Source organism: Miniopterus schreibersii (assembly GCF_964146895.1).
Source record: "Miniopterus schreibersii genome assembly, chromosome: 6".
Taxonomy (NCBI): domain Eukaryota; kingdom Metazoa; phylum Chordata; class Mammalia; order Chiroptera; family Miniopteridae; genus Miniopterus; species Miniopterus schreibersii.
Window position 1 is genome coordinate 14,076,926 of NC_138107.1, and position 25,719 is coordinate 14,102,644.

At 47.9% G+C, this 25,719-nt stretch overlaps 2 protein-coding genes across 5 annotated transcripts in view; one reads left to right on the top strand and one right to left on the bottom strand.

The window, feature by feature from the left end:
- RSPH9 (radial spoke head component 9) overlaps positions 1 to 25,719 on the top strand; it is a 41,200-nt gene that overhangs the window by 9,084 nt on the left and 6,397 nt on the right. The window contains exon 5 of one of the 4 annotated variants that reach the window (XM_081141399.1): positions 16,998 to 20,419. The exons of 1 other annotated variant lie outside the window; for it this stretch is intronic. In XM_081141399.1, the coding sequence (XP_080997525.1) occupies positions 16,998 to 17,149 (152 nt within the window). In that variant the 3' untranslated portion in view covers positions 17,150 to 20,419. Of the gene's footprint in view, positions 1 to 4,553; positions 5,119 to 16,997; positions 20,420 to 23,397; positions 24,271 to 25,719 lie in introns of those variants that run through there. 2 more of the 4 variants (XM_081141400.1, XM_081141398.1) reach the window with 2 other exon arrangements.
- MRPS18A (mitochondrial ribosomal protein S18A) lies at positions 5,217 to 21,084 on the bottom strand. Its single transcript, XM_081141401.1, has 6 exons — positions 20,944 to 21,084; positions 14,046 to 14,077; positions 11,515 to 11,622; positions 8,923 to 9,046; positions 8,616 to 8,685; positions 5,217 to 5,632 (listed from the first exon to the last, which is right to left on the bottom strand). Exons 1-6 carry the CDS (start codon positions 21,053 to 21,055, stop codon positions 5,488 to 5,490), a joined length of 591 nt encoding a protein of 196 aa, XP_080997527.1. The 5' UTR covers positions 21,056 to 21,084; the 3' UTR covers positions 5,217 to 5,487.

Sequence of the window (25,719 nt, forward strand, 5' to 3'; positions counted from 1 at the left end):
ACAGGGGGTATAAGATATGGAGCTTTGGGGGCCACCCCGAAATGTCCAGTCAGCAAATGAATTTACCAGGCCCCTGGGAGATCTGGGCCTGGGAAGGTGAGTAGCAGTGGCCTGAGGCCCGAGACATTCTGCCCTAATGGTGGACCTCGGGGCTGAAGGATCAACTGATGGTTTCACATCCCAGTCCACTCCAGCCTGTTGCTTTGTCCTCCGTGCTAGAGCCTTGGGAGTTGAGGGCATCTCCTGTTTGTGTGACCTGAGGGGAGGGATGCGCTTGTACTGACCTTGGGAAACCTCACAGCTTCTGGGCCTCCAGATCCCTTCCTCCCAGAGCCACCACCAGAAAGCCTCCAGGAAGGCAGGCCCAATTTTTTCTCATGATGGCTTGGTGGGGGCCATGGCATAGAGATAGAAGTATGGTCGGGGAGAGCAGACACTGATTTAGCTCCCAGACTCCCTCCCTTATCATCTGCCAGTTAAAGGAGCTGCAGGGAGGCTTCTCTGCCAGGCAGTCAGCAACCAGAATGAGCTGGGCTGCTAAGGGGGGCCAAAATCCCAAGGAAGAGTTCCCTGGGATACCAGTACTGGCTGACAGGATGGAATTTGGCAAGTGGAATTTGGTGGGATGGAATTTTCTGCCCTGGTAAGATTATTATTTCCTTTCTGGGTCTGAGGCAATTGTTCAGGGGGATTTCATGTCACCTGTGAGCAGGTATGCTACAGGTTGGCCCTGTCCCTGGGACTCCTCTGTGTCCATGGAGGAAGGTCAGGAGATCAGCATCTTGTCCCTGGGACAGCCTAGGGCCATAATACCCTCCTGAGCTGTTCTTTCATGTCCTGGGGTCTGCAGAGTTTTGTGGGAGTGAGTAGCTTTGGGGACAGAACCATCCCCTGGTGGATACAGGGAAACAGCTAAGAGTTCTCTGAGCTTGGGCTGCAGCCAGGAGAGACAGATGGAGCGCCAGGTCAGGAGGCCAGATTTCTAGATAGTACTCTGCCAGTCCATGCTCCTTAACCTTTCACTTCATTAGCAAATAGCCACTGAGCAGCTATTATGTGCCAAACACTGGGGATGTCATTGTGAACAAGACAGACACTGTCCTTGCCTCACAGAGGTTTGGGAAGATCAAATGAAACAGGATAAGTGGAAATGTAAAATAGAAGGTGCCTCACAAATGAAGTAATTGTGTCCCGGGAAGCAGAGAGGGGCAGGCAGAGCAGTGAGGGAAGCAGAGCAGGAGGGGTGGAGGGCAGGGCTTCTCTCCTTGCTCCACTCTGCTGGAGCTGACACTTCTCATAAATTGTGGAGAGCTGCCAGGCCCAGGGCCACCGAGGCTCCAGCACGACTGAGATCTCAGCAGCAATGTCCAGTTTAGGCAGCAGAGGGCAGCAAGGGGCCGGCCTGCCTGCCTGGAAAGAAGCCTCTAAAATGTGGTGGTGATGGTTGGGGGACAGGGGAGATAGGGGAACAGAAATATTGGAGAGTGGTGGGAAACAAGGTACCCTCGATCAGCCTTCTCTTGGGGGTGTGTACAGGTGGCGCCTCCCACCCAGTCCCTTGGAAGCCTGGCTGACAGGTGCTTTGCCTTCGGGACCGGGGTCCTGACCTTACCAATCAGACAGGGCACTCTTCTGCCTCTGTACACTCCTACCTCCCCCCCCCCCCCGCAACCTCTGGGGGGTCATACCTTGTGGCCCTGGTGTGGTGGGAGTGGCCACTCTGAGAAGGAACCCATGCCCATTGTTTTGTGACAAGTTGTGTAGTGCTGGTCTGAGGGTTTAAGCCAGCTGCCACCCCTGGAGAACCCTGATCCCCCAGCCTGGGCCACGGTCTCCATCAAATGGAATCTCAGGGCTTTGCTGCCCTTCTTTCTGGAGGACAGGAGAATGTAAGTAAGAGAAGTATACCTTTGCTTGAGGTTTCTGTGCTAGCAAGGTGGGTGAGACCCTGGGGCTCTGGACACCCAGGAGGACTTCCTGTGGAATGCAATAGGCCCTGCTCCTAATTACCGGCTTGTTCCCCATCACAGCCTCAAAAAACAGCTTGCAGAAGAGAGTGGGTGCCAGGGGGCAGGAGGGGAGTTTTGGGGAGACTTGGGAGAGACTGGGCTGTGAACTGAAACACCAGGGCCACAGAAGGCTGCTTCTCCTGGAATCCTAGAGGCAGAGGCTGCAGCAGCTGGCTGGGCTCAGACTTTCCAGCAGTTGCAGTAAGAAAAGCGGGTGAAGGTGACAAGCAAGTGCCTTGCTTCCCAGGTAGACACTACGTGACTCCTGGCACGTTGAGAGTCTGTGTGTTTCCTGGGCAACCAGCTGAGCCAGGAACAAGGAGAGGAGGACAGGAGTGTGACAGGAATGCAAGAAAGGGAGGGAGGCCGTGTTGCTGGCTGGCTGGCCCCTCACAGTGCACTTCCACACTTGGTCAGCACCCTTTTGCCTGCTTGGTGCTGCTGTCCCCCTGCCCCTGTGGGGTCACTATACTTCTCTAGCGTCCCTATCAGGTCCTCCTTGCTCTCTCGAGGTGAGAATGAAGGGAGCCCCTGCTAATAAGCCTGGACCCTCTCATCTGTTAAAGCAAAGAGGTGGCCAAACTAGGTGGGCAGGCTGGTGTGAGAGGTCAGGACCCAGCCCTGGCTCTTTTTTTTTCTCTTTTGCCAAGATAGTGACTAAAAAAAGAAGAAAAAAAGAAAGGAAAAAAAGAAAGAAAAAAAAGATGCTGCCAATAGTGAACTGATGAGAGTAGTCTAGGTTGGGGGACTCCAGGACTTCATTTCTCCAGGGCAACATTTGGCCCAGGCTGCAAGTTGCCCTCCCTGGTGGGCAGAGGAGGCAAAGCCTGACTTTCCTCAGTTCAAGGGTGCTGTGTGACTGTGAGCATCAAGGGCAGGGAGGGAATGTCCCCAGATGATGCTCTAGGAACTGAATGGGGGGAAACTAAGGGACAATAGGGGATATACCTTCCTGGGGTCTGTACTTCTGACCAAAGGCTGAATGCAGCGCACTGGGAATATCTTGTTCTGTTCTGTCCCACTCCCATTACCCCTAGGCATGTTTTCTGAAATGCCTAACTAGGAAAGTAACAGGATAGGGCCTTAGGCCAGAGGGAAGGCCTGGGAGGTGTAGGACCTCAGGTGCCCAGAGAGGAAAATTGTAGGAGTGGGGAAAATACTCCTGTTCTCTGACCAGGAAAGCACCCACCCCCCTTCTTAGGCAGTGCCCCAGCCAGAGCTCTGGTAACCTAGGAACCCTCTTCTTGATGGTGTCTGGCCAGCAGTGAGGGGAGCAGAATCAAGCCTTCACTATAGCTTCCATTTCATCTCATGCATGGGTGGTAGCACTTGGTGCAGGCCCACACAGTGGGCTCCCAGCCAGCCTCTCCCTAAGCAGGCTAGGACCAGCTGACCTACATGCACTGGAAAGCTCTGGCTTTGATTTGGGCAGGTGACGGCACCCTCAACAGGGCTGAGCTGCTGCCAGGGTCAGGGGTTCCTGGTGGTCTCTTGCATGCAGGGTGGCCCCTGGTGGGTGGGGACTGAGCTGTGAGGCTGCTGGGTGTGGAGTGACCAGGGTGGGCCATGGTTGGAGGAGGCCTGTGGGAAGCTGGGGCAGCAGGAGCCAAGCAGCCGGGTTGAGCTGGCAGCCGATGAAGGCCTCAGCACAGCTCTCAGTGCATCACTGGCTGGTCCAACACCAAAACCTTCAAAGCATTTGCCTTTCTGGCAGGGCCTGGAACACAGAGCTGCGGCTGGGCCCGGGAGGGGCCTCGGTGCGCAGGGGAATAGAAGCTCCAGATCTGCATCCAGAGGCTATTTTCCCAGGCTCCTTCCTCCCACACAGCGGCTCCCTCCCTCGGTTCTGGAGATGGATCAGGTCCTTCCCACCAAGTCCTCATGGCTGTACAACTCATCCCTGGGCTGGGTTACTCCTGTCTGAGGAGCAAAAACCAGAGCAGGACCCAGGACAGACAAAGGCTCATTAGCTGTAGCCCAAGTCCCCTCCCACCAAGGATGGCTCCCAGGCCACCAGCAGCCCAGAAGGGCTACTGAGCTGGAGGCCTGAAATGGCCAAATTCTATGTGAGCCCCCGAGCAGGTCTAATCTGTCTCAGAGCAGAGGCTTCTGGGACTGGGGACTAGAGAGGAAAACAGCAAGTGGGGGCAAACCGCACTAGGACTGGTCACTGGTGATTAACCCTAGTAGAGGGTGCGAGGGAGCCTGGAGAAAGTCTCCCCAAACGTGCCCTGACTCCCCTCTGCCTATGGATTCAGCTTCCTCCCCCACTCAACCTTTAACTAGACTTGCTGACAGAACAAAATGCACTCGTTTGAGTTTCACCTCCTTTCATTTCCTTTGCCCTCCCTCTGGAAGTGGTTTTAATGAACAGTGAAATGGCTAAAAGGCAATCAGGAGGAGTAAAGTGCCGGGATAATTAAACTGTCTTCCCTTTCCCTGAGTGGAACCTTAGCACCTGGGCCTGGCTGCCCAAGGAGCTGGGGCCTCTGCACATCGGGCAGAGCTCTGGCTCCATACACCCAGGCCTCACTTTCTTCTCAGGGTCCTGGAGCATCCAGATGGAGAGAGGCAACGCCCTGGTGGTGCTGCGCAGCCTGCTCTGGCCAGGCCTCACCTTCTACCATGCTCCCTACACCAAGAACTGTGGCTATATCTACGTGGGCACCGGTGAGAAGAACATAGACTTGCCCTTCATGCTGTAGGAGCGGGGCAGCCCACGGACTTTTTATGTAGAGCATCAACATTATTTTCATACATTTCAGTGGATTTGGTCTGTTTGTTCTGTCTTGCCTCTTCCCCTCATCTCCACCTGTCTGGTGTCCAGGCTCTGAGGAGAGGCCCAAGGAGCCAGGAGACCCAGCTCTAAAGCAAGTGGCAGAGGATCAGAATGTGCTAACAAGAGAGAGAATGGCAGGTGGAAAGGCTGTAGGATGTGACGGCCAAAAGCCCTTCGAGGAAGGCAGCTCCTCCTGGACTTGTATTAGAGTTGTTCATGGGCGAGGCAGCCAAACTCACCTCCTTGCAGCCCCCAGGCCCAAGACTAACAGCTGTCAAAACAGGATGGGAACCTGTTGGCCCATGAACTCCCTTCAGTTGCATTCATGTAACCCATCGCAAGAGATCAGTGACTCAATGCTCAGTAACTGGCCAGAAATAGGCCCAAGCTCCCTGTACTTCCCAAACAGTGAGCACACATCCAGTGGGTGAAACATGAGCCTGCTTTATGACATTCCTTTGAGCAAAACTCCTGTCCCCTAGCCCAGAGTATGGCCCCAGTCATAAGACCACCATAGCTGCCAAGGAACCCAACTGCCCTGCCTGCCCCCAGCTCCCAGCACTGCTGCTGGCAGGCCGAGGGCACTGAAGGTGGTCTGCTGCCACTGTGTCCATCATGTTGGAGGAGCTGGGCCACCTGGTAGTAAGGGACGAGACTGCAGAAGGAGCTCTGGCCAGGTTCTCAGGAAGCCCTGTTCAGTCAATGATACAGCACCAAAGGCCTTCTTGAGTAGCAGACGTTGTCTTTCAGGAGGGGTGATCCTACGGCCATGCGCACCTTATTCCAGCGGTGGCCTTTATTGTAGATAGGCTTGACAGAGTGAGGGGACCACCGGGTCAGGTACCTGTTGGAGGGACGACCAGAAAGTGGCTGAGGGCTGGGGGCCCATGCTGGAGCTGGGAGAGTGGGCACTGCCTCCTCAGGCCAAAGCTGTGGTTGTCCAACCAAACCCTTCCTCTAGTTTTCCTTCTTTGAGGAGCAGCGGCTTTTCCTGGGAGCAACTGCGCAGTGTGCTGTAAACAGATGGGCTGGGTTCTTGTTGCCGTAAGCGTGTGTGGCCAGGGTCAGGCAGCCCAGGGCCACAGGCTCCCTTGATCTTTATGAGTTGTCTATGTTTATGTGTATTTGCTGGGGGAGGAGGCAGAGGAATAGGCTGCTCAGAGAGCAGATCATTCCTCTCTGGCCTCAGCCATGGGGAGAGAGGCTGATGTAAGGGCCTGGAGGAATCCTTCCCTCTTCCCCACTTGGCTCGTTTTATCACCCCAGCCTTCAGGGAGCTCTCCTGGGCAGCCATAACTGGTGTAGGACCCCTGCCCCTCACTCAACCCATGATGGGAGCCAAGGGTGAGGGCTCATGGGGGGTAAGTAGGAGAGGGTGGGGAAAGATGGCTGCCACCCGCAGTCCTTTGGCCTCCTTTGGGGATGGCCAAGGCGCAGATAGTTCCCGGAAAAGTGGCTCATGCCGGCTGGGATTGGGGTTTACTCCATTCAGAATGAAACCTGGATTCTGTCCAGAGAGGCCCACCCTTCATCCTAAAAGCTGAGCTATGGCAAAGGCCAGGATCTTTCCCAGCCTCCACTCTAGGTGGCGACTCAACCCAGCCACCTCTAAAAACTCTCAAATGAGATTTTTAATAATAATAATAATCATCATCATCATCATCATCATCACACCCTTGGATGAAAATTTTTAGATAAAAGTGAAAATGACTGCTGACTTATACATTTCAACTCAGTTCCCTGGACCATGACCTTTCTGCTCTCAGCCCTGTGCAAAGGAAACAGCTCTGAGGGGAGTAGAAAGGGGAGGTGCTGGCCTGCATGCTAAGTGTGAGGTGGGCAGGCAGGGGAGGACTTCTCTGAGTCTCCTGTCAATGTCAATGTTCCCAACAGGGAGACTTCTGAGGAGTGGACTGGCCCCAGGGACTGCTTTTTCTATGGCTGGTGGTGCTGGGACAGCAGGGGAGTAAAGGGTAAGGGAAAGAACACCTGGAAGGCCCCTGGGCTTACATCTTCCAGTCTCCAGAGGGAGTGGGTAAAGAGATAGGGTGTGGAAGCTGGTTCCCCAAAAGGAGTCCTTATTGGAATTTCAGGACCCCAGAAGATCCACCAGGCTGACCAGGTTCTCCAGAGCTGCTGCCCTAAAACTGTTCTTCCCCTCTGCCCTGGAGAGACCTGAGGAAGCTGGGCTTCAGCTAGCCCTGGGCCTGATGCCTGTGCCACATGAAACAGCCAGCTGGTGGGGAGGGGTGCCTGGGTGGCCTCCAGTCAGCTTTTTGGGAAGATTCCAGCTCTAGGAAGAATCAAGGCTCCTTCCTACCTCTCCTGAAGGGGCAGGGGAAGGAGGAAGTGGGGCTCCCCTGGGGCCCAAAGCCCAAGGGCCTCTGGATAGAATCATAAAGTCCCTTGCAAGGGAATCAAACTCCCATCGTAGCAAGGACTCCCCCTCCCCCACCCCGAGTGGCCTTTTGCAACCCAAGAGCCCCCACACATCATCAATCCTGTGTCACGTTAAAGGACACCGGATATATGGGAGGGAGCCTGGCCTCACTTCAAAGGCCTGAGGGCAGGATGGATTGTGTCCTTAGGCCTGCTGCTGTCTCTTAACAAGTCAGGGGGTGGGGGTAGGTTCAACCCCCAAATGGTCCAAAGCACATTTGGGAAAGACAGGAAGAGGTTACTAGATCTTGATCCCCCAGGGCTGCTGGCAGATGGCCCAGGGAGCAATGTGGGAAGGGCAGGTGGAGCCGGGCATGGGCCAGGGTGGGGCGAGGCATCAATGAAAACCCAACTCTCGCCCTGCACCCCTAGCCCAGCAATCTGTGGCTGGTATCTGCCTGGACTCCTACCCTCATGCCTGGGTTCTGTTGGGGATGCACACTAGGTTTGCTAGGGGGTGGGATAAGTCTTGCTTTGTTGCAACCATCTTTGGTCCTGTACAGAGAGCAGTTGCAGTGGCAGCTAGACAGGCTGAAAGGGGGAGGAACTGTTGACAGGGAAGAACAAGAATAAATACCAAAATCAATTTTACAGACCTGGCTCTACTCTCAACAAGGGGGTATTATCGATCTAGGAGTATGTGAGTGTGGCAATGTTAGAGATGGGGGAAGGGAAGGAACATACAATAGGATGACTGTTTGAGTGTGAGACAGGTCTGCTTCTACACTGGAGGGTGCCACCCTGGTTAGGCCAAAAGACAGACTGATTTGATTCCAGGATCTAGGGGCCTTCCTCCTAAAGCCTCAGGACCTCCTGGGTCACCATGTGCAGCCGTGCAAGTTAAGTACACAACTCTAGGGAGCACCATTCATAGTCTAGTCTATATAGATACTGCCTTGAAGTTTTGCAGTGTACAACTTGCACAGCTATATACAGTGGACCCACCCCAGAGAGCCCTCCCATTTTTAAAGCCTCATTTTGCCCTTTAATAACCCCAGTGCTGGAATACTAAAAGTTTGAAGTGCTCTGACATTCCCATAGCAACCCAATATGATGTCATAAACAGGGGATTAGCACATTCTAATGCCCAACCAGCAGACCTTCTTACCCTCCCTGCCCCTGTACTAAGTGCCCTACTGGGGAGGGAAGAGGAAAGAGGCTGAGGTCAGCAGGGGAGGGTGAGAGAAGTGTGCACACCATCAACTGCAGCCGCAGTGGGACTGATGGGGGTGGGTGCTCAAGCTGGATGGGATGGAACAGCCAGCCAAAGAATACTCTAGCTTTCCTGAGCTGTGGGATGAGCTCCAAGAAATGGCTTCTTCAGCAGAATACAGTGAGAACAGGGGGCCTGCAGAATGCTCAGGGTATTGACACCCAGGTGTGCTTACCGGTTGAGTTGAGGCTTGCTTTTGGGAACAAATCCTTCAGGAAGTGGAGGCCTATGATTTGGTAACAGACCTGAGTGGAGGGAAGAGCATATAAGGAGATGGTCTCTGCAGCTCCCTCTGCAGCTCTTGGGGGCCACAGGGAAAGCCCAAGGGGTGGAAGGTTGGCATTGGGGGGAGGATTATAATGAAGACTGTGGATGTCCATTTTTCTTTCAGGAGGGGCTACAACATGGGGCAGCTGGCAGGGGGGTGGGGGAGAATGGCACCTATAACCCTCTATCCCTCTTAGCAGCAAGGGGAATTCTACCTGCTCGGTGGGCCATCTTCACACACTCCTCAATCTTGCGGTGCTCTTCCTGGCACAGGCCTGTGATCCTTCGGGGCAGCATGCCTCCATGAGGCCGGATAAACTGACTGAGCAGCAGAACATCCTAGTGGAGACAGAAATTATGAGATGAGGGTCAGCTGGGTGGATACTTGATGCTGGGAAGCCAGGCCACGTGACCTATGGGGAAGGCTGTCGACCCTGGCACACCAAGAGGTTGAGGTCTCTGTTGGGAACTGACCTGAGACCACTCCCTCCACACCGAGCTTTGCACACTGGTCTACAACCTTCACCCTAACAAAAGTTAAATCCCAACTTAATAAGATTTTCTGACCCCATTGCTAATCCTAAGAGCTTTTAGCTCCTTGATGAGATAATCTTTTGATAGACTGGGTTAGAGAACAGAAACTCTTCAAGAAGTGTTAATCTTTCGTGCACCTGCAGTATCTTTCCTGGTGACAAAAAGTCTGTTATACTCCTAGGGTAAGGCAGAGGGTATGTCATATATTTTCACACACGAGGGAAAATCTATACCATTTCTGCCCCCAAACCCAATGTGCCACAGGCCAGAATACACGTGGACAGTCCCTCCACCTTCTGCCACTCCCTCTAAAGTGCTAAGCAGCATACAAGCTGAGGAAGGGACCAAGGCTGTGAAGTTAAATCTGTATCTTCTAAGCCCATGACTAGATGTGAATGGATTCTCAGGCTTCCTTTGGGCCATCAAACTGCTTTGGAAGAGTCAAGGAAACAAGGATAAACAGAGCCAGAATCAAGACAAGAGATCATTTCCCCCCTAACTTTCACAGGATGGCTGAAGGGTTAAATAAAAGCCACCATCTCCCACTCCTCCCTCCCCCTGAGGGGCCTGGCACGCCAGTCTTAGCAGCCATGTCCATAAACTGACTTGCTGCCCTGGCAGGCGCCTAGCTGTATAACCGCAGATTTGTTTTAATCACTGGACAGCTCCTGAGGGACCCAGACCCCCCAATTCCCACCCCTGTAATCTTCAGAATCTGATGAAAAGAACTTGGATTGGATTATCCAGGGCTAATAAACCAGGCTCACAGCCCCAGCCTCCCCCACTGCAGGCTGCCAAGGAAGCTGACAGCTTTGTGCAGCTCAGGCTAACAGTATCCTGAGTAGAAAGGGGTAAAAGGAAAACAACTTTAGCCTTTACCTTGGAGGGGATTGGATTTCTTCTGCTGGATAAACAGAGCCAAGTTTATTTCTTGGAAACGGCTGATGGGAAGAGTGCCCCATGGTGGTCAGGCAGGTTCACCTCCCCATCTTCAGCTGGGATTCCAAGTATGGCCACAGCCCCACTAGCTTCCATGTAACAAGCAGCTGTGAATATTGCCCTGTGGCCTGCAAGCTTCCTATTACTCCAGGTAGCCATCAGCAGAAAGACCCAGGGCAGAGTGAAAGAACACCCCCTCTCCCCACCCTCAGTGGCCTAAAGCCAAGGCTCCCAGCCCAGGAGATTAGTTGGGTCATTCTGTTCAGATCCCATGGGCATGTGGCCTCCTCTCCTGCTCTTACCACCTGACCGGGATCTCTGCCCTTAGTCATCCCATTCCACAGAGGGGCAGAGGGACAACCTGCAGATCAAATTGGCCCAGAGCCTGAATCACCTGAAACCTAAAAATAGGGTGCTTAATGTCACCAATAGAACTCTGAAGGACAAGTATGAATTTCTCCAGGGCTGTGTCCTTTCCCTCAGGCCCTCCCTATTTCTAGAGAGGACGCAGAGTAATAGTTGGGATGGTAGTCTCTGCATGGGGTTTGTATCCACAGAGTTTGAGTCTTAGCTCTGATACTTACTAGCTGGGTGATCTGAGGCAAGTTCATTAACTTCTCCATGCCTCAAATTTCCTTACCTGTAGAACAAGGATGAAAAAAGTACCTATTTCATAGTGATATTGTGAAAACGAAGTGAATGAAGACATGTAAATGCTTACAACAGAGCCTTATTCAGAGCATGCACTCAATGCAAGGTACCTATTGTTATTCACTGTCATCATTCTTCATGGAAACAGATGAAGAGCTAGAAGAGCTGGAGCAAACAGGGGTCTCTATAGCTCCAATACAGAAAGAGACAATAATGTGTCCTCAGATCACAGTTGAGGTTTTTCCAAATAGCCTCTCATTATAAAAGAAAACCAAACTCAGATCCTGATTCCATCCCCTTAGGAACACAACCCTGCAAGACTGGGGTACAGGGCCCTGGTGGTCTGACTTGCATGCAACCAGACAATGAACTAAACAATTCTCAACCCTGGCTGCACATGAGAATCACCTGGGGAGCTTTAAAAAATAATGATGGCCAGGCTTTACCCCAGACCAACTGAATCAATGTCTGGGGGTGGGGCCTGAGCATTTTTTAAAGCTTCCCTATAATTCTAATGTGCAGCCAGAGTTGAGAGCCACTGAACAAAATGCTTGTCTTTGGTGGCCCCATGAGATGCAGCAGTGGCTATGGGGGAAGGGGAGTGGGGAGCAGTGATGCTGCTTAAGTTAAACAGGAAATATGACCTCTGTAACATGCAGAGCCCAGTGTCTTTGCACACTCACCTCATAGCCATACTTGTGCTTCAGGTTCCACCGGCAGATGGGGCACTGGCCAGAGGGGTTAGGGGGATTTGGACTTTCCTGGGGAGTGTCTGTGATACGGCCTTCAATCTAGGAGGCAGAGAAAGAGAGCCAGTGAGGGAGAGGGCCATGTGGAATCTCTAACCCTTGAGCAACCCCCAAAATGGTGGGAATGCTGGTGTAACTTCATCTCTGGGAGTCTTGTGGGAACAGGTAATAGGTCTTTCTGCTGGAACTACGGTGGTTGTTCTGCAGTTGCTATATACTGGGCCCTAGGGTGTTCACAGAGAAGTGATTTGGTGGCCTTCAAGGGCAGTGGAAACTGAACTTAATGCTGGAGGCAAGAGGGAGGGGTTTGCTGTATCAGCTGAATGCTACCTTTCCTTCTCACACAAACAAAAACAACCTTTGGGAAGAAGTAATAAATGCACATGGTAAAAAGTTTCAAACTGCGCAGGGATGTAGAGTCCAAAGGAAGTGTCCCTCCCATCCCACATATCCCTCTCAGCGGAAACTGCAGTTTCCAGCTTTATCTTACAGAGCTAAGTCTATGCCAGTGGTTCTTAGCTTGCCATGAGTGTGCATCCCCAGGGGACAATGGAAAATGTCTGAGACATTTTTGACCGTCACAACTGGAAGATGGTGTGCTATTGGCAGCTAGCAGGGAAGCTAACCATCCTACAATGCACAGGACAGCCCTCACAACAAAGAATTAGCCAGCCCAGGATGCCAACAGTGCCAAGGTGAGAAGCCTAGTCTCTGCCTAGCTGAGCAGATATCCGTGTGCACTCCTGCTGCTTCTCTTTCTCTCTCCTTTAAAAACACAGATGGGAGAGTACATTTCCCTGCCCTCCTCCTTGCTTTTATTATTTTGGATGCCACCTTTCCAACCGTGCTGAGGCCGCGTGCAAAATGACCTCTGCTGTGGCTGTTGTATCCTGTGACACAGCCTTGGAATTACTAAGCGCAATAGACCAGTGATCTGGGAGTCAGCTCCAATTGCAAGAGGGGGAGTTTAGAAAGCCTTGTTGCTTGAAGCCTTGGATTATGAGAGCGAGGTTGGGACAGTGCTGAGAGGCTTTGGGAGGGGAGGAACACTATCTCCTGGGGTAGAACTGGCAAACAGGAAAGGAGCTGGAAGCAATGCTTGGCCGTGCAGGGCACTGCTACCCACCTTTCTGCCAAGGCCACCACAACTATGCCAAAAAGAAGTGTGTTAGGGAAAATGTGTAGGTGTGTGGCAGACTTGAGAGGGGTTAAGGTGGGCTGTGGGGAGAGAGCTAACATTCACTGACTCCCCGTTATATGCCTGGTTTTGTGCGAATCATGGTTCACATTTATCATCTCATTTAACCCCCACAACCTAGTGAGGGGGAGGCATCATGATCTTACTTTACAGATGAAGAAAGTGAGACCCCAGAGAGTAAGCAATACCCAGTCAGCCAAGGTACCGCCTCTCCAGGCATGGATGGGCTCCTTCCCCCAAGGTTCTCCTATGCCACCAGGTCTCCATGTTCATTCTACAAATAGCAAATTCATGCCCCACATGAAAAACTGTCTTCACACTCAAAAGCCAGATGTGTTTTCTCTCCACCAGCACAGAGTTCACAGGGTGAATGCTTGTTTCAGCTTTGAATAAGGGAATAAACAAGGTGCCCTAAGGGGATGGGCCCCCCTCAAAAGAACTATTTTGAGGTTAAGCATTGCAAAAGCAGAGAGAGTATTCTGGGGAAGACCCAAAGAGGGAACCCGAAAACCTTGTTCTGGGGATAAGACTGCCTAGGGAGGACTGGACTTGGCTGGCTGCCAGAAGGGTTAAATCTCTGGTTGACATGGAAGTTATACAGGCTTCTGGGAACTCTGTGGAGTGGCTGTGGATTTCTTGGAGGCATGAAAAGCCATGTGAAAACAACGCTGTCTTTTAGGGATTATAGGATAATCTAGGCCCCATGACTCCTGGAGGAAGGGAGGTGAGATAGGCCCAATGAAGGAAAGGCGGGAGTGGGTGGATCAAGTCATTCTAGCTTTCTTACCAAAAGGCAAGTCAGGGTGCTAGCTAGTGAGCCCAGGGTCCAAAGAGTGCCACCTTTTAACTGCATCACTTAAGGAGTAGCTTAGCATCCTGGGCAGAAAGGAAAGGAGCCAAGATCAGGATCCTGGCCCTGGATCAACTTACTCTGGCTTTCTAGTCCTGCCACTGCCTTAGTTTCCCCTTTGGAAAACTAATTTATCACCCTCCAAAGAACATATCAGCCAAGACCTCTGAGATCTTGTCATACAAATGGTCACTTTAATCAAATGAAAGATGCTTCAATCCAGGTACAAATGACTGTTCCTGATTAACCACACAATAGCACAAAGCTTGAAAAATAGTAGACTGAGATTTATGGTCACAGAGGGAGATGATCCTGGAGCTAGGAGTCCAGTTTGGACCTCCCTCCCTCCCTCAGAGGAGCAGCCAGGCAGCTCCAAGTGTTAAAGAGGTTATAAATGGCCAACTTGACGATACTTACTATAGTTGTCTTCCCTTCTTGGATCTCCACCACTACAGAGATAAAGGGGAAAAATTAGGTCAGCCATTTAATAAGGAACAGGGAGTTTCAAATAATAGCTCAAATTCTACATCAGAAAAATGGAGCCTTCAGTCTGCACTCTCCCACAGTCCCCACCTCAAAGAGAAAGCGTGCAGGGTTCACTTCCAAGTGCCAAGGCTCTATGCCCTTGAGGCTGGGTGGGGGTAAGCCCGGATGCCCAAGTAATATCTCTCTGGGATCAAGGATCTCCACACTGTTTTTGCCTTTCTAAGCCAAGGTTCATCTTGGTTCTAAGGAAATTGGCAAGATCCTGCCCTACTGTGGCTAGCAATAATGACCTAGGAGTGTGTATCTGTGTGGGGTGGGGGGCAGGGAGGCAGAAGCATGTAAAAGACCTTCAAAAGTACCCACTGCATGTGTTCTTTTACTAAGAGAATCAGACAAACATAGTTACTAACCTTGAAGAGTTTGCAATCTAAGATACAGTACTGAACTAACACGGCTCCAGTGGCCCTGGGTAGATAAGCAATGAGAAAGTTCACTCCTAAAATTCATCCTGAAAGCCTTGTGTTAAAGCTGTATGAGGAAAACAGTGTGAGTTAAATCCTCTTTCTTTTCCACTCCTCCCAGCAGGGTTGCATTTTGTTATCTATACTGGAGAGGTGTGATAAAAGAGGTGGGAGTGCCCTGGCCAGTGTGGCTCAGTTGGCTGGTGCACTTTGGTTGAAGGTTCAATTCCCAGTCAAGGTATAAGCCCGTGTTGCATGCTCGATCCCCGGTAGGGGGCATGCGTTCGATGTTTCACTCTCACATCAAGGTTTCTCTTTCTTTCCTTCTAAAAACCAAAAAAAAAAAAAAAAAGTGGGAATAAGGGGCCTGCAGAAATTGGGTCCAGGAAGAAGTTCAAGGAGAATACTACAATTCCAAAGTGAGAGGGACTCCCTCAGCTCTTTGCCTATTTAGGTCTGACAGTCAATAGAGAACCTGAGGGAAAGACAGTAAGTCACACACATCTGTCAGGCTGTACATATTTCCTATCTTACATGACTGAGATGCAGAACGACAACTTCAACAATATTCAAAGGAAGAACCAAGCTAAAAGCCCACATTTGGTGAATATAATCAGTTTCTTTAGAAAGAGAGAAGCTATAGCTGTTAGCTTAGGAACTGGCACACAGCAGATGCTCAATTAATGTGAACTAGCATTTAGGGAACAAAATATTCATCATGGTCCCCTTCTGACTGCTAATTACTGTAATAGAAAACTTGGGCCTACATAACTGCAAACTGTCTCCCCACATACTAAAATCGCTTTTTAACAGCAGCTTGGCTACCACAATTAGTTTTACTCAGCTCTAGCCAAGGCAAGAATACAGATTAGAAAGAGCAAGGATTTTAGGAAGCTCTCAGACCCCTGAAGATATATACCCAAATAGTAATATTGGTTTTCTCTCAGTGGTGGCAGTAGGTGAATTTAGTTTCTTCTTTATGCCTATCTGTATTTTCTAAAGTTTCTAAATAAACGTGTACTGCTTTTGCAATAAAAAATAATAGAGTATGTCTAAGGAAAAAAAGTGAGGCAATCCTAACCCAACCAGAGTCCCACAGCAGCGTCTGTGATCAATGAGCTTTGTGACTGACACCTAATTGGACACAGACTGCCTGGAATTGTTCCCCATGTGTTTTCTGGGCAAGGCCATTCATAAAGACTCATTCCTTCTAAATAACCAACCTGAGAGCCCTTCCATTTCCAACTCCAGACACAAAGTTTTACCAATGGCCATAAAGGCCCTGAGGTTTTCTCCCAACACTGTAGTTTCCAATCAATTCAAAGACAAACTAGGTTTCTCCCTGTAAAAGGAAATTTGTCACCCCACACACGGATCTACTTGCTCAGAACATAGACCAGCTTAAACGGGATGTGGGTGAGACTCAACCTGGTGCTCAGTCTGGAGGCCAGCACAGCTGCAGAGGGACTGTCACTGCAATGTATCAACCTATAAATGTGGGGATGCAGGAGGGCACAGCTCCAGACCAGTAGGGCTTCTAGGCACCCCAGAAACTCTGCAAATTTGCAAAAGCCAAACTGGCTGGAGGGCAACCAAATCTGAGCAATAACAGGTGGGAGGAAAGTTTTTAAGAATCACGATAGGAAACCAAAGGAGAAACATTCCGGTACCACTCAAGAGTCAGCACTAGAACAATACCCTGAAACACAAAGCGGATAAACATGTGGTTCCCCTCTCCAAGGAGGCACTTGGGTCCTAATCATGAGGTAAACAAGTCTAACAAAACACACATCACTCCCGGCAAAGAACCAAACCCTGAAGTCATCCCACTGGCCCCTGGAAAAGAGATCAAAGACCATGGCAAGCTCCACTGTTCACAAGCTCCCCACACAGCAACTCTGAGCCAATGAATCATCTTACTATAAGCCAGTGGGTAAAACATTAGGCAGATGCTTATCTGATAGAGACAATTTGTCAAACCAGAAGGAATGACCTGAGAATTCACATGAGATTGAGATTAATCAGGGCAGTTTCTCAGTACTGGGGCAGAAGGCCTGGCTGGAGCCTGAAGAGGCTCTGATAGATTTTAAGCCTCTCAAAACAGGAGATAGGAATCAAAATAGTATTGATTTTCAGTGTGCATACAAAAACATGTCAAAACCAAACAAAACCTGAGATCCATTTTGTCCCTGGCCTCCTCTCCACTTAAGAGAAGTGGGGGTGGCTAAAAAAGCTGGACTAAGAGATTTATGCACTAACAGAAAACTTGGTTAGAAAAAGATGGAATCACCCTTGTGTTCTGAGAAATGGCTGTATCAAGTAAACCCAGGAAAGAAATGAAGCAGTTTTCTAAACTAGAATTAAGGACCAAAATCTTTGAAGATAGGCACTTCTCATACAAATCAAATAATCTGTTCCACAGGAGGCAACACATTTGCTGTGGAGCTTACAGTCCAGCTCCACCTATTGTGGAGAGTTACAACAGAATACGAAGACGGAGTCTTTGCCCTCAGGGAGAAAAGGGAACTAAACCAAGTATGGGAACTTCACTATAATAAAGTCCATGCCTTGTAAAGAGGTCCTTTGAGTGCTTCAGTAAATACTCGTCTAGGATGGAGTCCAAGATAACTGAATTATAACAGTCTAGAGCAAACAGCATTGCGGTGAGATTGCAGTGAACACAGAAAGACCTTGATGGCCACATAAACACAGACACAGTGAACTGCAGCAGTATAAAGACCCAACTGTTTAAGTAAAGGAGGAAGTGAGGAAAGATGAATGAGTGGAGGGCACTGCTACAGAAAGTGCCCAGAGACCAAGGTCCTTCTTGGAAAAGATCCATGGAAACCAAGTCCCAAGCAGAGTATGAAGGAATGGAATAACTGAATGGCAGGAAGGCTGAGAGGTGGTACTGACAGTCTTACAGGGTTCAGGGAGTAAAGCATGTGTTTGGGATGCACTTCTGGTAATTAACTACTTTTCTCAAACTCCTTCCTCTCTCAAACACCCCTCCTTTCTGTTCATCTTTAATTCTACCACTGAACTTTTCTGATTCTCTCATCACCTCTCCCCTTCTTTTCCCTTGGACCCCTGAGGGAATGTCCCTCTGCACTACCTTCAGAATAAGGAGTCTTAGTGCTGCACAAAAACCTCTTTCCACTAGGTTACTCTCAATTCTTTAAAGCCCCCAACTTGCTCACTCCTCTCTCAAAGCTTTCAGCTATAGAGCTGCCTTAGCTGAAATGCTATAGCTAACTGTAAAAGATGAAGCAAATTCCCTTCAGCTTGTACTTATACTTTCTTTTTTTTTTTTTTTTAAATATATCTTTATTGACTTCAGAGAGAGGAAGGGAGAGGGAGAGAGAGAGATAGAAACATCAATGATGAGAGAACCACTGATCAGCTGCAGTCCGCAACCCGGGCATGTGCCCTGACCGGGAATCGAACCTGATCGCCTGGATCCTAGGTCGATGCTCAACCCCTGAGCCACGCCCGGCTGGGCAACTTATACTTTCTGATCTAGGTGTTTGATAGATCATTACTGTAAATTCAGATAATCATGTTTACTTTTCTTGTTTTAAATAATTTCCTTCATAAGAGCACTAAGAATGATAAGGCAGGAATGAGGTCTAACACAATCTTTGCCAAGTCTGGCAGTGCCAACCATAAAGGCACTAAATGGTCTTCAGCAAGTTAAATGATGAGGGCTTTCAGGGAAGGGAGGGAACCACTGGGAAGCCCTGCCACGAGTACCAAGGTGATGTTGCTGGTGGAGAGGGAAGAGCGCCGGCTTTACTTCCAACTCCACACTCACTAGCTGTGTGATGCTGGGTGGTTACTGAACTCCTCTGGACCTCATTTGTAAAAGCGTCAGTAACATTCACTTTTAAGGATTGTTGAGAAGACTAAATAAATGTATGTGGAAAACCTAGCACTGTGTTTGTAGGAGGCACTTAATAAACCACAATTTCCATTTTTGTCTTCCTTCCGTCTTGCCTCTTCCATAATAATATTTTTTGGCTTTGTGTCCCTCTTGTCAAACTTTAGACCAGGCTTTCTCAACAGCATGAATCACATTTTAGGCCAGGCAGTTCTTTGTTGTGGGGGGCTGTTCTGTGAACTGTAAGATTACAGTAGCATTCCTAGACTGTACTCACCAGATGCCAGGAGTACCAGCTGTGACAACCAAAAATGTCTCTAGACATTGCCAAATGTTCCTTGGGGAACAAAACTGCCCCCAATTGAGAACCACTGCTTTAGACTGAGAGTCTTTACAAGCAGGAGTCCTGGTGCTGAGTGCTCATGAACACTGACTAAAATTTAGTATTACCTAATACTTTGAAAAGTAGGATGCTTGAATATTTTCAGCAAAACATCCAGCTTTCTCCCCACAACTTTAAATTCTATGTGTACAGTATTATTTGGGTGTCAAATATACCAGCTGGGATCAGTCAAAATTATATGTGTAATATTTTATGCTTTACACATAAGGGGTAGAATATCAAGGAAAGTTTTTTCATTTAAACACTTTGGAGCCCTGGCTAGGTAGCTCAGTTGGTTAGAGTGTTGTCCCGATACACCATTGTTGTGGGTTCGATCTCTGGTCAGGGCATGTATAGGAATCAACCAATGAAGGCATAAATGAGTGAAACAAAAGATCAACGTTTCTCTCTCTTCCTCTCTCTCTCAAATCAATAACATTTAAAAAAATATAAAGCCTTTGGAGACTTTGGTTCTCCTTCACTTAAGATCACATCAATTCAATTATTTAGCTTTTAGGTCTGACAGTGAGTAACAAAGGAGCAACCAACCCAAGTATTTATGAATTAGAGGAATTCAAATATCCATCTGATTATACAGTCCATCATTTCACAAACTCTCCAACAGGAAAAATTCTAATCTAAAATATTCCTTTGTAAAAGAGCAAAACTATTCCTCTTGCTTATCCTCTGGGAACATAGCAAAGCACTGTTTTCAACTTTGAATTTCATAAAGGATATGTAAATTGCAGCTATTAGTGTTTGACACTTGGTGGACACCCTCAAAAATACTATGCGCATATGCTTATTTTGCAGCATGGGAACAGATGAAAGACCTTTTCCGAGTCCTTCTTCATTAATGGATTAGTTTACCTAATGTTAACCAGGCAGTATCCAGATTTTGTTGATCTTTCTAGCAAATGTTCCATCTTCCCTTCATAGCTAAATTCTTCACACATACCTGCTATTTCCATTTCTTTATGAACTATCTCTTTGATTTCACATTCTATTGAAGTTGCTGTTTGAAAGCTAAAAAAAGGAGACCTCTTCTGAAACAAATCCAATGGACTCTTCATTAGGCTCTTTTGGACTTTCCTGTTCCCTCTGAAAACAACGATCACTCTTTTCCTCTGGATATGTCTCAGCTTTAGTTAACGGATATGCTGGTCAGTACTGTGCCAGAATCTTTAAAAAAGTCCACATCACTTCTTCTGCACACCACTCATCCTTTCCTGCTTCCAGCAGTGCACAAAGGAAGGCTATGTCTTGAAAGACCTTTTTCACTCTCTGCCAGATGCAGTCTTTTTATAAGCCCATTCAAGACATCCTCCTCATGAAAATTTCCAATTGGGTTTGCTGTTTCCAGTAATGGAATCTCCCTGTACTTTACTGCAGTGTACACATATCATCTCACTAGAACCTAACTTCTCAGGAAAAGGGCTGTATTTTCTTTCTCCAGAATCCCTCGACAGCCTGAAGTAAAGCACTTGGCTTTTAGTAAACTCTCAGTTCAACGCTAGAATCAGGCTGCCTTTTCAGACTTAAGATTAATGAAAAGCAAAAATACCATCCAGCATCTGTCTCTGTGTCAGCTGTTTAATGGCCTTTCCACCTTAGCTTCCACTTCTCAGGGAGACCAGCGGCCGGGTTAGAAAAAGCCGCCACCAGATTACAGCACTTTCAGATGGGAAACTGGAAAGGGAGACGCTTGGGAGGGTCTCCAGATGTCCTTCCCTCATGACCCAGGGGTACTTTAATGAATAAGGCAGCCGTTCGGAAACTACGGAAGGGAGAATTAACACGCAGACCCTTAACGAAAACTTTCCTGAACCCTGGAACAGTTTTCTCTTGTACGCTTGCTAACTAAGCAGGTCTTTCTCTCCGACCTCCCCATCCGCCCCCGCCCGTGAGGACACTCAGGAGGGGTGGGAAGTCAAAATAACAGCACCAGGGTCTGGAAGGGGCTTTCGAGCACCCCAGGAGCGCCAGCATCTCTGAGGTTTCAGAACTGCGCGAAGGAAAGGGAAGGAGGAGGCACGACAGCTGGAGGAAGCTCCCCGCGCCGCTCTTCTCTTCAGCTTTGGGAGGTCGCCGGGACTCAGGACTCACCTTCTCTGAACCCGCGATGTGGAGGCCGAGCCCAGCTGGTCGCGGCCGGGCTTGCCAGGAGCCCTCGGAACAGCCGCCCACAGCCGGACGCCAGCACACAGAGAGCCGCCATCTTGAAGGCCAACTATGACCTCTGGGCACTTCCGCTTCCGGAACGGCGCACGCGCAGCCGCATTGGTGGGCGAGAACCGGGCGGCTTGTGGACTCCTCGCTCCGTTACTCCTGTCACTTCCTTTTCCCTCACCTTTCCAGCTTTTGGCTAAGGGGAGAGGGCTCTGTGTCAAGGCTGTGCTTCATTCCGAGGATCTAGGGGAGGTCTTCTAGCTCCTGTCTGTCAGTGCTCGAAGTCTCCAAGGTCGCTTTCGTTTCCGTGGTAAAATCGCATGAACTACCGCTCTATCTTGAAAGCTTTTTCTTCTCTGCAAATCAGATGTGGATTTTCAGCTTCCTGTGGCTGGAGCTAGGCCTCTACAGGAGAGGTTGAAATGGTTAGGAACTCTGGTTCTGGAGCATCCAGTATCAGGCAAACCTAGGGTAGAATTAATGTCTCCCCCTCCCCCACCCCATCTTTAATTCTCATCTTTGGCCAGGGCTTTTGCACAGCTGTTTCCTCTGTCTGCTCTTTGCCTACCTGGTAAACTCCTACTTATTTCTCAGAGCTCAGCTCAAACTTCCCTTCCACTGAAGTCTTCCTTAAAAACCTCCCTGTTACTGTTTCACAGCACCAGATACCGCTCCATCTTAGTACTTGGCATGATTGCAGTTTTATGTTTGTATAATATGTGTTTCCCCATCAGAGTGTGTGCTCCATGGAGGCAAGGACGTTGTTTTATGTTGACTGTCATATCTCCAGCACATAGCACAGTGCCTGACACATAATGAGAGCAATATATACTTTTTAAGTGAATGTAGAACCTATTTTATAGGGTTGTGGAGATTAGATGAGATAAAACAAGTGCACAATGAATGTAAGTTAATTGAGATGGCCATTGTGTTACACACTTCTCACAAGTTTGATGTACTTGCCTAATAAGGAAGTATATAGTATCACAAAGACAATACAAAGGCTCAATTTTCCCTCTTTTGGGTTTGCAGGACATAACAGGATGTTCCCCTGGAGCTACATAAGAAAGGAAAGCCATTCACAGCTCAATTCTTCCACTTGGTGGTTAGGATATTCTTTTCCACCCTCCACAGTAAACCCGAAGGGGGATTTTCTAGTTACCCTACTCTGATTCATAGATGGGAAAATCAGCCTCGTTAAATGTCACGGCATGTTTTCTGATGGGGGTGGGGAGCCTATCTTCCAGTTGGGACTGCCACCCTAGTGGACCAGGAGGATGCAGAGTAGCTGCTGCTTGGGGAGCTTGAATGACATCACCACAGACAAGAGCACAGGAGAAATGTGGCACTGGAGTACCTTAAAACATTGCGTTTAGCAAGGGCAGATCCTGGGAAGGGGAGACTTGAGAGGAAGGCCAGTCTAGATGTGTGAGACTGACACATGGTTAGGTGGAGGTGGAGCACAGGGTTTTGCTTGGGTATAGGTCTGGGTATCCTGGCCAGGATCAGGAAAGCCTTGGCTCTCCCTATAGCTCCCACTTTCCTTCTATACAAATGACCTTGAGTCCTTTCTGCTTGTATCACATCCCATTTCTAAGTCTCCAACTCCTGGCAATCCAGTAGGGACTGGGCAGTAACAGCTACACCCAAGGCTTGTTGTGCACATAGTGAACTAAACTATTGGAGTGCCAGCCCTCTCATTATCTTATCCTAACTTATCATAATCAAATTTTATTTTAAAAAACAAGTTGTATTTGTTACAATGACAAATAATGTGATCATTATAGAAAAATGAAATAGATAAAATATAAAGAAAATAAGTATCATCTATAATTCAGAGATAAGCATTATTTACACTTACCAAATGAAATAATACTGTGCATATTCTTCATTTTGTAATATCTTATTTTTATGAATCCATTTATTATTTGTTCCTACATGAAAAAAATTTTCTGTGAGACTAGATGTTTCTCAGAAGACTAGCCTTGAATTTTATTTTAAATTAAAGAATAACCTATATTAGAAAGTACACAAATTATGAGTGTACAGCCTCATAAATTTTCACAAAGGGAAACACTACCCACACCAACAAGTAGAAGATTGCTTACACTCCAGAAAATTCCCTGATGTCCCCTTTCAGACACTACACCTACCCCAAAGGTAATCATTATTTTGACTTTTAGCACTATAAATTACTTTTCCCTGCATCTGATCTTTATATAAATAGAATCTTTCATAGCATGTACTCTTTGTGTCTGCTTTCATCTGCTCACCATATTTATGAGATTCATCCATATTATTATATATAGCTATCATTCGTTCATTCTGATTGCTGTATACTGTTCCACTGTGATTATACCACAATTTATTTATTCTTTCTTTTGTTGATAGGATTGGATACTTTCTGGTTGGGACTATTATAAATACTGTTGTGATGAACATTCTTCTATATGATTTTTGGTAAGCACAAGAACAAACCTGTCTCAGGAATATATCCAGGAGTGGAACTGTTGGGTTATAGGGTATGTATATACTCAGCTTTAGTAGATACTGCCTAACTGTTTTCCATAGTAATTGTACCAGTTTACTCTGGTACCATCTGTATATGAGAGTTCCAGTTGCTCTACATCTTTATCAGTATTTTTTTTGTATTTTTGTATTATGATCTTTTTTGTACTTTTTATCTTGGCCATTCTGGTGAATATGTATAAGCTCTCATTGTGTATTTAATTTATGCTTCTCTTATGACTAAAAAAGGTGAATCACTTTATAAGCCATTTAGATATCCTCTTTTTAAAATGTTTGTTCAAGTCTTTGGGCCATTTCATATTGGGTTGCCTGTTTTTCTCTTATTGATTTGTGGAAGTTCTTTATATATTCTGGATACTTGTCCTTTGTTGGATATATGTGCTGCAAATGTCATCTCCCTTTCTGTGGGTAGCCTTTTCATTCGTCTGCAGTATATTTTTTAATAAGCAGTATTTTAAATTTTAATATAGTACAATTTATAAGGTTTTCTCCTTTATGGTTGGCATTTTTGGTTTCTTATTTAAATATTTTCTCTCTTCAAGCTCATGAAGATGTTCTTCTATGTTTTCTTCCAAAAGCTTTATTGTTTTACCTCTCATATTTGATCTAAACTCATCTGGAATTGTTTTATTGTATGGCCTGAGATTGGGATTAAGATGCATTATTTTTCCTTAGAGATATCTGACACAGGAACATCATTTATTAAGAATATTATACTTCCCCCCATTGCATTTTATCTGGTGTGGATCTGTTTCTGAAATTTCTATTTGGTTCCATTGGTCCTTTAGTCCCATTTGTAGTGGCTGTATACTATTTCACTGTCTGGAGGTGCCATAACTTACTCAACCAATCCCCAATTGCTAGGCATTTAGGTTGCTTTTAATTTGAATGTATTTTATAAGACCTACCTTCCTATTCCAAAAACAGCATCTTCTATGTCATCATTGTGTTTCATATACCCCTTTCCCCCGTTGGGTATGTTGTGGATTTTTTTTTTTTTTAATACAACTGTGTTGTGGAAAAGGGAGTGAGGGCTCTTTTCTGGGGGCTGCAAATGATAGCTGCCACCCAATTTAAGGGCCTTTCCTTGTTTAAAACTTTTTTATTTATTGATTTTAGAGATAGAGGAAGGAAGGAAGGAAGGGAGGGAGGGAGGAAGGAAGATCTGTTCCACTAATTTATGCATTTCTTAGTTGTTTCTTTTATGTGCCCTGATGGGGATCAAATCTTCAACCTTGGTATATTGGACGATGCACTAACCAACTGAGCTCCCTGGCCAGCTCGAAGTGCCTCTCAAGAGCCAGAGTTTCTGGGGCTGTTAGCAGTCACTGTCCTGCATGGGAAGAACTATTTCCAGTTCCAGGAGCAATCCTGGAGCATGGAGAGCAGCAGTGACACTGTATGTACATCTATGAGAGAAGGGAGGCTGACGAACCACTTCTCACCCTGACAAAATTTTCTTTCCACCCCATCTCCTGAGGAGCCCATCCTTCCTGTTTCCACACATTTCCACACAAATCCTTTTTTCATCTACCCCTTATCCTGGACCGTATCTTAAATTGGGAAGTAAGTAACTCAAGTCCCAAGTAACCTGTCCAAATGAAGATGTTCAGGGTAACAGTCACAAACCCAGAAATGTTCATTTTGCCAAGAAAAACTTAAACTCCCAGCAGAAATGATCTAGTTTAGTGACTTGATTCCGGCCAACAGGACAGTCTGCTCACGCCAGAGCAAAGGCAAGAGTTAGGAGGCCATGGGCGGGTCAGCCTGTCTATGGCTTCGGGGCTGAGGAACTTTGGTCCCAGCTGTGGATGAATGTGCTCTTCCAGCCTTCCTCCCACCTCGCCCAGGAAGAGTGGGTCAGAGCCAAGAGCCACACAGATGTTCACCGTGAATGAGCGGAGGCAATGAAAAGGCGCAGGAAGGTGGAGGGAGCTGATCTGGTAGAAACCATGATGGGAGGGAGCTGCTAGAGAAACCAGGAGAAAGGACTGGCAGAGTGAGTGACTGTCAGGTTTGCTTTCTCCTAATTAATGTGGTTTCCTTACAAAACCCCCTGCTCATTCCCAGCTGGTGGAAGCAACCATAACAACATGTGGCCTGCCCTGACTGGGCTGGGAGCTGAGGCTGGGAGCCTCCCAGGAAGGGTCTGGTTTCATTTGCAGCCTCTGCCCCTCCTCCCCA

Coding starts and splice junctions, on each gene's coding strand:
- MRPS18A (XM_081141401.1), bottom strand. CDS start 21,055: ATGGCGGCTCTCTGTGTGCTGGCGTCCGGCTGTGGGCGGCTGTTCCGA. Junction 14,078..20,943: donor ACATCGCGGGTTCAGAGAAG/GTGAGTCCTGAG, acceptor TTATCTCTGTAG/TGGTGGAGATCCAAGAAGGG. Junction 5,633..8,615: donor AGCAAGCCTCAACTCAACCG/GTAAGCACACCT, acceptor TCCCTCCAACAG/GTACCTGACCCGGTGGTCCC.